This window comes from Myxine glutinosa, chromosome 4 (genome assembly GCF_964187855.1).
Source record: "Myxine glutinosa chromosome 4, kmMyxGlut1.1, whole genome shotgun sequence".
Classification (NCBI taxonomy): Eukaryota; Metazoa; Chordata; class Myxini; order Myxiniformes; family Myxinidae; genus Myxine; species Myxine glutinosa.
The window spans coordinates 87,939,342-87,950,968 of NC_136264.1; the positions used below are offsets into that span (position 1 = coordinate 87,939,342).

At 44.7% G+C, this 11,627-nt stretch overlaps 1 protein-coding gene across 1 annotated transcript in view; it reads left to right on the forward strand.

Annotated features, from left to right (window-relative positions):
* The window catches only part of LOC137415324 (putative G-protein coupled receptor 162), a 186,045-nt gene that overhangs the window by 113,731 nt on the left and 60,687 nt on the right, over positions 1 to 11,627 (forward strand). The window contains exon 3 of the mRNA XM_068100914.2: positions 10,606 to 10,795. Coding sequence (XP_067957015.1) covers positions 10,606 to 10,795 — 190 coding nt within the window. The remainder of the gene's footprint in view (positions 1 to 10,605; positions 10,796 to 11,627) is intronic.

Sequence of the window (11,627 nt, forward strand, 5' to 3'; positions counted from 1 at the left end):
GTGTCACCAAAGAATAATTTCCCTGAATATGGGACAATAAAGATTTATTATTATTATTGCTTGTTTTCCGATTCATGGTCCGATTTGTGTTCAAAATATATCATTCAATTAACAATAAATTGTTACTCGATCATAAACTGACATTTGTAGACAGACAGATGTACGGACGGATGGACAGACATGAGCCAATTGCTTAACCCTGCTTTTTGGCTTTGCGTGTGCGGGGTAACAATAAAAAGTCTGTCAGGATGCTGCAGAGGTAATGTGCTTACCTTTGAGCTGTCCAGTCTGGGTTCGATTCCTGACCCAACTATACTCTGCCATAAAAAAGTGAACATGTACAATTGATAATTGCCTGAAGCAATAAGCACACACATGACCCATCTTGAACAACCTGGTCCAGGAATCATCTTTACGCACGACAATGTTCCTGCTCATTAATGCAAATGACACCTTGGCATTTCATTTCGCCAGATTTAAATGGAATTGAGCATCTCTAGGTGCTAATTGATCGTCACATTTGAACCTTTCCAAGAGGGCTAGACACAAACCCTCGATGAGCTGGAACAGAAGCTGATTTGGGTGTGGAATTCCATACCCCAGGCTCAGATTTGAGTGCACTGTTGATGAGATCAATACGACTAAATGCGATGACGGTGCAATCCAGTGATTGCTGATGGAGGTGGACGTACCTAGTCTGAGATTGTTACTTCCATGTTGGATCCCCACGTGAAAACATTCACTACAACGCAGCATTGCATGATTAGGTCAAAATGAGATGGACATGTAATTATTCAGCATTTATCTCTGTCAGTGGTTTGCACCTCATCTGTCTCCAATTATGCCACATCAATCAATTGCATCAACAATATTCGGTTTTTTATGGTTGAGTATATAAACGGTTTGATTGGTGCTTTGTGGGCATGGTGCGTTCCATCACAATGTCCTCCATTTCTTTGTTGGATGTTAAATTAAGTGTCCCATCTGCTAGCATTAGTTGAGGAGGACATTAAAAATCTCACAGTGAAGAGCAGGCAAATTATCTGTGGCACAGGCTACCAAAATCACGTTCAGTTGAATGTCAAGCTTGGACAAACTGTTCGTGAAAGACCTTGGTCAAACTTTCATGCTAAACAAGCCCATACTACACCATATCATGGGACATGTGGTATACGAATCTGGTATATATATATATATAAGGAGCTCGGTCTCAGTTTGCCTGCATTCGTTCCTGTGTCCGTGCGTCCGCCATCGACAATTGTCCTATAGGGGATTTATACGCCAATTCTGATCACCATCGTCTTATCAATCATATGTTAGGCAATCTGTAAACAGTTATGATATGGTTGAGTAGGTGAGGATAACTGGGTGGCAGGGTGGGTTTCAATTTACATTAAAGCAAAAAACTCCTCATACTTCATGTTCTTCTTCACTTAAATAATGTGAGTCTCATTCAATCCCGTTTCTCATATCGATTACATTCAGAAAACGCTTGCTATATTCAATACTTTTTCTTTCAACATTTCCATTTCATTCATATGAATGTAATATATCGCCCTAGCAAACAGTATTAATGATTATACACCGCCTTTTGAAACATGACAAAACAGGTCGCTTTACTTGCAACACAGGTGAGAAAAGGATACGAACAAAAAAGCAGCTGATATTTCAATAATTTATTCACACAACTTTTAAAGGGTGAAAGTTAATTTTTAATTATTCTATCTGAAAACCTGTCGGTCAAAACACGATACCATCTATTTATTACATAAGCAAAAATAGCAAAATTTCCCTCTTCCCCTCTGTACTGTATTCTCCATACCTGAGGGGTGGTGGACTAATGTGATATATGCTATGGCAACTCATATTTTAGTACCAACTTTTCAATGCATTCTCTTTGCTCACCCACACCCACTTCCTCCCCTCACCTTTCTCTTTTTTTCTCCCCCCCCCCCCCCCCCCTCCTGACTTCCCCACCTCTCTCTCTCTCTCTACCTCTCTCTCTCTCTCTCTCTCTCTCTCTCTACACCTCTCTCTACCTCTCTACCTCTCTCTACCTCGCCCTCTCTCTACCTCTCTCTCTCTCGCCCCCTGCAGGCCGTTTGTGGTGGGCGTGGCGTCATGGCGGCTGTGAGCAACTGCTCTGTGTTGTAGTGAGTTCTTTGTGAGTTTTCCTCCTCTCCTGCCCTCCCCTGCCCCCCCCCCTCCCTCTCCTTTCCATCCTGTGTACTTTGGCATTTTGTTTTCATCCTTTCTATACCTTTGTCTTCAAGAGAGAGAGGTTTGAGAGCGGACCCATTTTGGGTGCGGCCTACCGGCTTCGACGACGCTTTGTAAGCCTTTTTGTGCTTATAATGCACGTTTATTATTTATTCTAGTTTGATTTATTTCGTTTTGGTACCTACTTGTCCGGTTCGGACAAGTGGGGGGGTGTTAATTCGCTGGGATGGCGAATACACGCTCTCGGTTAGAGGCGTTCGACAACTTAACAAGGAAGCATGCATTTGTGTGTGTTCCACCCGAAGGAACTTCCACTGAGGACATTGTTTTGTCGGTGGGGAAAATAATCGGTTGTGAAAATGTACGAGCAGCGTCGAGAATGAATCAAAAAGTTGTTGTATTTGTGTCCGATGAAAAATTCGTTCACGATGTTGTAAGTGCGGGTTTAACCACAGAGACAGGTCTCTTTGTCTTGGCGTCGCCTATGGACACTCCGTCGATGAGGGTCGTCATATCTAACGTACCCCCATTTATAACCTGCAACCAGCTGATGTCCGTTTTGTCCCGATACGGAACAGCTGTGTCAAAAATCACAATGATTCCGCTCCGGTCTCAGGATGAACGTGTTAAACACGTGATGAGCTTCAGACGGCAGGTGTATGTGGTGCTTCCGGATCGAGACGATGACACGGGGTTAAACATCACGTTCAAGGTAAAGGTGAACAACCATGAGTACCAGATGTATGCGTCATCGGCCTCATTAACATGTTTTCAGTGCGGAGCTTTTGGCCATGTGAAAAGGTTTTGTCCGAAGGTATCGTGTGTAAGGTGTGGTGAAGCAGGTCATAGTGACGCTGATTGTAAAAGAGATAACACCCCGGTCTCTAACGTACGAAACAACGTAAACCGAAATACCCGAACGGTTCCTACCGACGCTCCCTCGCACTCGAGGAGTAGGGATAATACTCCTGTTCGTCTTAGTGAAAACGACAACACTGCTGATTCGGTAAATAATGAAATAACCCCAGATAACCCACCTGTGGTGGCAGATGCTACGTGCAGTGAGGAGATGGAAGAAAATCCCATTGTGGTGACAAAGAAACGAAGAGCACCTGGTGCTTGTAACTCCAACATTACTTTGAAAAAGGTAGTGTTGGATAAAGAGAGTGTGGGTGCAGACGCCCTGGAACGTCTTTCTCAGGTGTCCACAAGCTGTGTTGACACCAGGGAGAAGGAACATGAATTAATTAATTCTGAAACATTATCGGGCAGCACCGAAAACCTGGGAGAAAAAGTAGATGGTGAGACTAAAGATGATGGTGAGCCCATTAGTGAGCCGCCACCTTCACTACCTGCTGAGACCGAACGGATTGGGAATGTCTCAGCCCCAAGCTCCTCTTTACCCCTGCAAGATCTAAATCATGACACTGGTTCGTCAACTGAGCCAGTGAACATCTCCCTGCAGGAGGGTGAAGCCGAGATTTCAGCTCCTGCTGAATGTCCCGGGTACCAGAGTGAGGATGACTCTACCATAGAACATTCCAGCAAATCTTCGGACTTGGCTGGAATCAAAATGGGGACTGGGCAGACTGATATATGTGACCTGGGCGGAGCTGTTTCTGATTTGTCAGATTCAGAGGATGAAGTTGAGATGACTGAGTTGTCTCAATCTTCATCAGATCAGTCATCCATAGCCCCTCAACTCGTTATTTCTTTTCTGAATGACACCTACCGACACCGAAATGTGATTGTAAAAGATCATTTTCCTGATTTAATTTCATTCATCCAGGCTGCAAAGCACATAATTAGGAGGCCGGATGAATTTCATTTAACAAGGTCGCTGTTTCATCGGCTTAGAAAGGCTGTTACAAAAGCAGGGAGCGAGATTTCCCAACAACCGCTCACGCCTTTTGATAATCCATGAAAAAAATCACCTTTGGAACCTTAAATATGAATGGCGGAGGTGCAAGCCAAAACCGCCAGGTTCAGGTGAAAAGTTTATTTGAGCGCAAGAAAATTGATGTACTCTTACTCCAGGAAACCCATATAATTCAAAATGGGGAGTACGACTGGTGTCGCCTCTTTAAAGGACAATGTTTTTTTAGTAACATGTCTTCTTCTTCTGCTGGTGTAGCCTTTTTACTCAGACCAGGCCTAGTACCTGAGTCATGCCTCTTCCAGGAGGTGATTAAAGGCCGGTTTATTTCATTGGAACTGGTCATTGATAATTTTCGGTTTACACTATTCAACGTTTATGCACCAAGTGAGAGTGTGGAACGAAGAGCTTTCTTTTCATCTTTAATTCGACACATGCAGTCGATAGATCTCAATAATTGTATTTGCATGGGGGGTGACTTTAATTGCACCTTTAAACCCAGTATTGACCGAAATACAGCAGAACCTCATCCCGAAGGTAGTACTGATTTGTTAAATTATTTTTCGGCAGTGGGTGTGCTAGATGCATGGAGACTGCATTACCCCAACAAATCTGAGTATACTTGGGGACGATGTGCCAATGGGAGAATGACTTTCGCTAGACTTGACCGTTGGTACATAAACTCACAGTTCAGGAATGCGGTTATCTCTCCAAATCATTGTCCATCTTTGTTTTCTGATCATCATTTAGTTACCATGGGCCTCTTTTTCCCTCAACCCTTACGCAAAAGTGCATACTGGAAATTCAATACCAGTCTTCTCGAAGATGCTTTGTTTAAAGACGCCTTCCGTGCTTTTTGGGTCATCCAACTTTCAAGAAAGCCCTGTTTCTCTTCTTTAGCATTATGGTGGGATAACACAAAAGCTCAGATTAGAGTGTTTTGTCAGCAGTTTGTTTCAAATGATACTGACGTAAAAAATATAACAATGGCTTGTTTAGAAGCTGATATTATACGGTTAGAGTGTAAACTGGCTGAAGATAATATCAGAAGAGACCACAGGTTATTGGTTGAAAAGAAGGCTCAACTGAGAGAGCTGATTCAGGAGAAAGCAGCAGGCCTGTTAATCAGATTAAGAATAAACAATTTAAAGGTATCAGACACCCCGAGTAAATCTTTTTTCCAAATGGATTTTGTAAATAAGTCACCCAAAACCCTTTTCTCTGTACAAGACTTTAGGGGAAACATGGTTGCCAACCCTGGAGATGTAAGGTTGTGCATTAGAGAGTTTTTTCAAAAGTTTATGCAAAACAAAATGTTTGTGAGCAAACCATGGAATTTTTAACTTCTCACCTTTCATCCCTAACTGAGCCTCAGTGCCTGGGCCTGGATTCAACAATTACTTTGCCTGAGCTAACGCAGGCCCTAAGTGAAATGGACTCGGGGAAAGCTCCTGGGATTGACGGCCTACCGGCAGAATTTTTCTTGGCTTTTTGGGACCTTTTGGGCCCTGAATTATTGAATGTCCTGGAATCATCCTTGGTGCTTGGAGAACTCCCACTAAGCTTCAGAAGAGCAGTGGTGTCGCTGATTCCAAAGACTGGGGATCTACGACAGATAAAGAATTGGCGGCCGGTCTCGTTATTATGTACGGACTACAAAATATTGTCGAAAGTGTTGGCCAGTCGGTTGAAGACGGTAATCAGTGACCTAGTCCACCATGATCAGAATTACTGCATCCCAAACAGATCTATTTATGATAATATTTTTTTGATTAGAGATTTAATGGAATGTGATTGCTTGGAAAAAGATTTTGGGATAATATTCCTTGATTTGGAAAGGGCTTTTGACAGTGTGGATCATGTTTTTTTGTATCGTGTGCTAGAAGCATGTGGCTTTGGTGTCAATTTTAGGGCCTACGTGACTTTGTTGTACAACAATATATTTAGTTTATTTAAAATAAATAACGAACTCAGCTCTCCGGTACAGGTTCAAAGAGGGGTGAGACAAGGATGCCTGGTTTCTGGGTTGTTATTTTCCTTGGTAATGGAATCACTCCTAATTTTATTTAGGAAAAATATTTCAGGAGTGACAGTATCCCCTGGGAGTCCTTCAGTAGTTGTATCGGCTTATGCAGATGATGTCTGTGTGGTTGTTAAGAAGGAGAGTGATATCCCAGCACTTGTTGAATGTTTAAATCTTTTTTGCCTCGCTTCTTCTTTGAAGTGTAACTGGGACAAGAGTAAGGCCTTATGGATTCCCTGTCTCAAGAACATTCCACCTGGAAGAGTGCTGGTACCACCTGTGCATCTACCAACAAAGTTAAAATGGGTGGAAGACGGAGTCAAATACCTTGGGGTTTTCCTGGGATCTCCACATTACGTCCTCAAAAATTGGGACGGGATTGTTGAGCATGTCAAAAAAAAACTGGGACTGTGGAAACGAGCTCTGCCCCACCTTTCCTACAAAGGCAGGGTTCTAGTGGTTAATAATTTGGTGGCTTCTTCCCTGTGGCATAGGTTTATCTGCCTTCAGCCACCAGAGGCACTACTAAAGGCAGTGCAGAGGCTACTCGTGGATTTTTTTTGGAGTGGTCACCATTGGTTGCTACCAAATGTCATATGTAGCCCCTTGTTTGAAGGTGGCCAGGGACTGATCGACATAAAAAGTCGTATCATGGCTTTTCGGCTGTGTACCATACAGCAGTTGCTGTACAAGGAACGACTGCCAAGCCGACTTCTGGCCTATCACGTGCTGCGAAAAGCAAGCGGGCTCGGATACGGCCCTGAACTTTTCTTAGTCCAACTCCAACATGTCGACACATCTCATCTACCATCATTCTATCAGAGCCTTCTGAATGCCTGGCAAAGCCTTTCGCTTTGAATGAAGCTTCGAAATGAAGTCGCCAGCAAGAAACCTATGCTACAAGCATGTTTGTGGAAGAACCCCTTTTTTACAACCCACTGTTTCCTGCAATTCCAAGAAGCCAAGACTTTTATCAACACTTTATTACAGCGGGCATAATCAAAGTGTTGGACCTCCGCCATGATTCTGGTTGGGGGTGGAAGACGGTGCAAGAGATAGCTGATATGACTGGAATATGGTCAAACAGAATAATCGGAAGAGTACTAAAGGAAATAGTTTAGTACTGCGAAAAGCTTCCAACTTGGACTAAGATGGACCCAGGAAGTTTTGGTGACATCCAATGACTGGCATTTTCCTGGTTTATTGGTACAGCCTAGTCACGGAGACTTGCCCCCAATTAGTGAGGGACAAAACATTTTTCAGAAATGCAGTAGTAAAGACCTGTATCGGTTATGCACTGCAGTTCTGCTTGGGAACTCACCGTTAAATGGAGTGGCCAGGTGGAAAGGGCTAATGCCGGAAGGACTCCCATCTGAGCCTGTATGGGAATCAATATACAGTAAGCTGGTAAGCAAAAGGACAGATGACCTCCAGTGGCGAATGATACACTGGATCATTCCGTCTAATAAATTAGTGAGTCATTTCGCGCCCACATCTACGTGTTGCCCGTTCTGTGTTTACACAGAGGATGTGTTCCATGCGTACGTTGATTGTGCAAGGCTTGTGCCTTTATTTCAATGGCTGAACTACATGGCTGGAAAAATGAAGATCACTTTTTCTCTGCGATCATTTATTTTTGGTTTCAATGATATGAAAGAACATGTACATATGTTGTTTTTGTTTTTAGTGGCCACGGCGAAAATGGCAATTTATTTATCGAGGAGGGAAAAACTGAAAGGAAAGCCGATTGGGCAATGTGATGTCTTGTTCTTTTTTAATGCCTTGACATCTGCAAGACTCAAACTTGAATTTTGTGATTCTGAAAGGAAGAAATGTATTGATGAGTTTATGAACATCTGGTGTTTTGATGGGATCTGCATGGTGCAGGAGAATGAATTAATGGTATATTTGTAGGTTTGTTTGGATTGATTCAGTGTGTGGTCGGTTTTTCTGTTGTTGTTTTTCTTTTCTAGTTCATTGTACTGTTTTGATTTCCTGTCATTATCTCTTCTTCTTTTCTGTATTTTTGATTATTGTGCCTGTATTGAATAGTATTCTTCACCGACTGGCTTGTATTTTTATATTTTTGTAATAAAAAGTCTCTCTCTCTCTCTCTCTCTCTCTCTCTCCCTCTCCCTCTCCCTCTCCCTCTCCCTCTCCCTCTCTCTCTCTCCCTCCCTCTCTCTCTCTCTCCCTCCTCCCTCTCTCTCTCTTCCACCTCCCTCTCTCTCTCTCTTCCACCTCCCTCTCTCTCTCCCTTCCACCTCCCTCTCTCTCTCTTCCACCTCCCTCTCTCTCTCTCTCTTCCACCTCCCTCTCTCTCTTCCACCTCCCTCTCTCTCTCTCTCTTCCACCTCCCTCTCTCTCTCTCTTCCACCTCCCCCTCTCTCTCTCTTCCACCTCCCTCTCTCTCTCTCTTCCACCTCCCTCTCTCTCTCTCTCTTCCACCTCCCTCTCTCTCTCTCTTCCACCTCCCTCTCTCTCTCTCTTCCACCTCCCTCTCTCTCTTCCACCTCCCTCTCTCTCTCTCTTCCACCTCCCTCTCTCTCTCTTCCACCTCCTTCTCTCTCTCTCTCTCTTCCACCTCCCTCTCTCTCTCTCTTCCACCTCCCTCTCTCTCTCTCTTCCACCTCCCTCTCTCTCTCTCTTCCACCTCCCTCTCTCTCTCTCTCTTCCACCTCCCTCTCTCTCTCTCTTCCACCTCCCTCTCTCTCTCTCTTCCACCTCCCTCTCTCTCTCTCTCTTCCACCTCCCTCTCTCTCTCTCTTCCACCTCCCTCTCTCTCTCTCTTCCACCTCCCTCTCTCTCTCTCTTCCACCTCCCTCTCTCTCTCTCTTCCACCTCCCTCTCTCTCTCTCTTCCACCTCCCTCTCTCTCTCTCTCTTCCACTTCCCTCTCTCTCTCTCTCTTCCACCTCCCTCTCTCTCTCTTCCACCTCCCTCTCTCTCTCTCTTCCACCTCCCTCTCTCTCTCTCTTCCACCTCCCTCTCTCTCTCTCTTCCACCTCCCTCTCTCTCTCTCTCTCTTCCACCTCCCTCTCTCTCTCTCTTCCACCTCCCTCTCTCTCTCTCTTCCACCTCCCTCTCTCTCTCTCTTCCACCTCCCTCTCTCTCTCTCTTCCACCTCCCTCTCTCTCTCTCTTCCACCTCCCTCTCTCTCTCTCTTCCACCTCCCTCTCTCTCTCTCTTCCACCTCCCTCTCTCTCTCTCTTCCACCTCCCTCTCTCTCTCTCTTCCACCTCCCTCTCTCTCTCTCTTCCACCTCCCTCTCTCTCTCTCTTCCACCTCCCTCTCTCTCTCTCTTCCACCTCCCTCTCTCTCTCTCTTCCACCTCCCTCTCTCTCTCTCTCTTCCACTTCCCTCTCTCTCTCTCTTCCAACTCCCTCTCTCTCTCTCTTCCACCTCCCTCTCTCTCTCTCTCTTCCACCTCCCTCTCTCTCTCTCTCTTCCACCTCCCTCTCTCTCTCTCTTCCACCTCCCTCTCTCTCTCTCTTCCACCTCCCTCTCTCTCTCTCTTCCACCTCCCTCCCTTCCCCTATATAATAATAGCATTAGGGCTCGACTTTGTTATCCCTTTTATGCCGCACCCAGTGACCCGATGCCCACGGCACTAATGGATTTACGATCTACGAACCGCGCTCTTTGTTTATCACGTACAGCCATACTCGAAAAATCTGAATTAGCCGACGTTGGGGCCCAAAAGCATCCGATTAACTGCCAATACGACGCCATCTTACGACGCCATCGTATTGGTGTCTGCTGGGCGAAGGCGAAGCAAGCCGTTCGCTGATTGGACAGGCGAAGGCGAAAGCAAGCCGTCCACTGAGTGGACAATCCAGAGCATGCATTTGTGCCGGTGTCGGCGATCGTTGTTCATATACGCACTCTTCATTGTCATCTTTCTTCCTAACTCTTACTCGGACAAGCAAATCCCCTATGCCATCCATAATGGTACACTCTATCCATACACCACATCCTCCCTTCCGTGGATGTTCCACGGGTTTCGGCTAGTTGCTATTGATTGTACTGGTGTTTCATCATTATAACATTACTGGTCACTATTATTGCTATATGTTTGTTTGTTGTATCGCAGTCGCATATTCATTGTCGTGAGATCTTACCATAGTGTTTTTCTACTCTACGTTTGAAATAAGTTTGTTCGTTCATATGCAACACAGTGATGCGGGTGGCCTCCTTGGCTGAGGGCGTGGCTGTGCTGCTGATGCAACGCCCTCTGCTGGTTAGTGTAGGAATTTGTAATTTGGTCATGGTGCCGCAGATGGCTCGCCTACTCTTTGTGACACCATTGGATCTTTAATGTCCACCAACGAATGCCATGATGACAAAATGTTGATTAGAAGTGGTTAAATATCCACGAGTTTCCTTATTCAGATTCAATGTGTTGAAGTACGTGGTCTATTTGCCGCCTCCCACTTCCTTGCACCATTTTTAAAAAACCCTTGAAACTGCCTTTGGTTTTCATGCAGGTCATAAGCTTTATGAGCTTACGGCAGGACAGCCAAGCAGCCTGGATGGTCTTAGCCATGATATGGTGCGCAACCACACCACTACTGATGCTACCACTTTCCCTGGTCTTAAGCGGCCGCTACCGGGCATCGTGTGCGACCATTTGGAGTCATTGTGTCACCTTGCTGGCGTCTGAGGAAGCAGAGGAAGGTAACGGTCTTCACGTAGACACTTCGAGCAATTACATGCACAGCAATAACTGCACCGGATGTGGTCCTTCATTCACAGTGAACCTGTTTCATGCAACCATTGAGCTACCTGTGCCTGGCAATTTTCAGCCAAAATTTCCCCATTAATGTGGCCACCTGCTTAACCTGACAACTGGTTCAAAATGGTCGCTGTTTCACGACTTCAGTTCATCGGTGCTGTCCTGGTGACTGAATGCTAAACCACGAGGCAGCGTGCCGTAAATCAGTGGTGATGTCCTTGCAAAACCGGAGATTTGATTGTAATGTTGTTTTTTCAAAGAAAGCATTGACAATCTTGTATTGTGGAGGAACTATTATTTTCCGTTTTCTCCTTCCTTCTCTTTTTTTACTTCTTCTACCTCAAATACATTCAAATCATAATATTTGCAAAATTTGACCAGTTGTGACCTATATATTTTTGGCCAACTTAGTCCACATACAAAAATGTTATTTAGGATGCAGGATAATAAGAAAGACACAAAAAATTAAACAGTATTGATTTCAGGTCACATAAATCTACTTTGTGGGGTTGTCTGTGCTCTATGCTCTAAATGCCGAGCGTCAATTGAGGAAGCAGCACAAAACTTTTTAAAATTCCTTGGTGTGACTCGACCATGGTCAGAATCGAACCGCTGAGATACCAGACCTAGAGCGGATCGATCCTCTAACCACAATGCCAAGCATTGTTTTTGTTTTTTCTTCTATGGAAGGAATAAATGATTCATTTAGGTTATACTACAGAATGAGTAAATCTAAGATGAGCTGGAGGAGACCCATAATATAGTAATGATTAT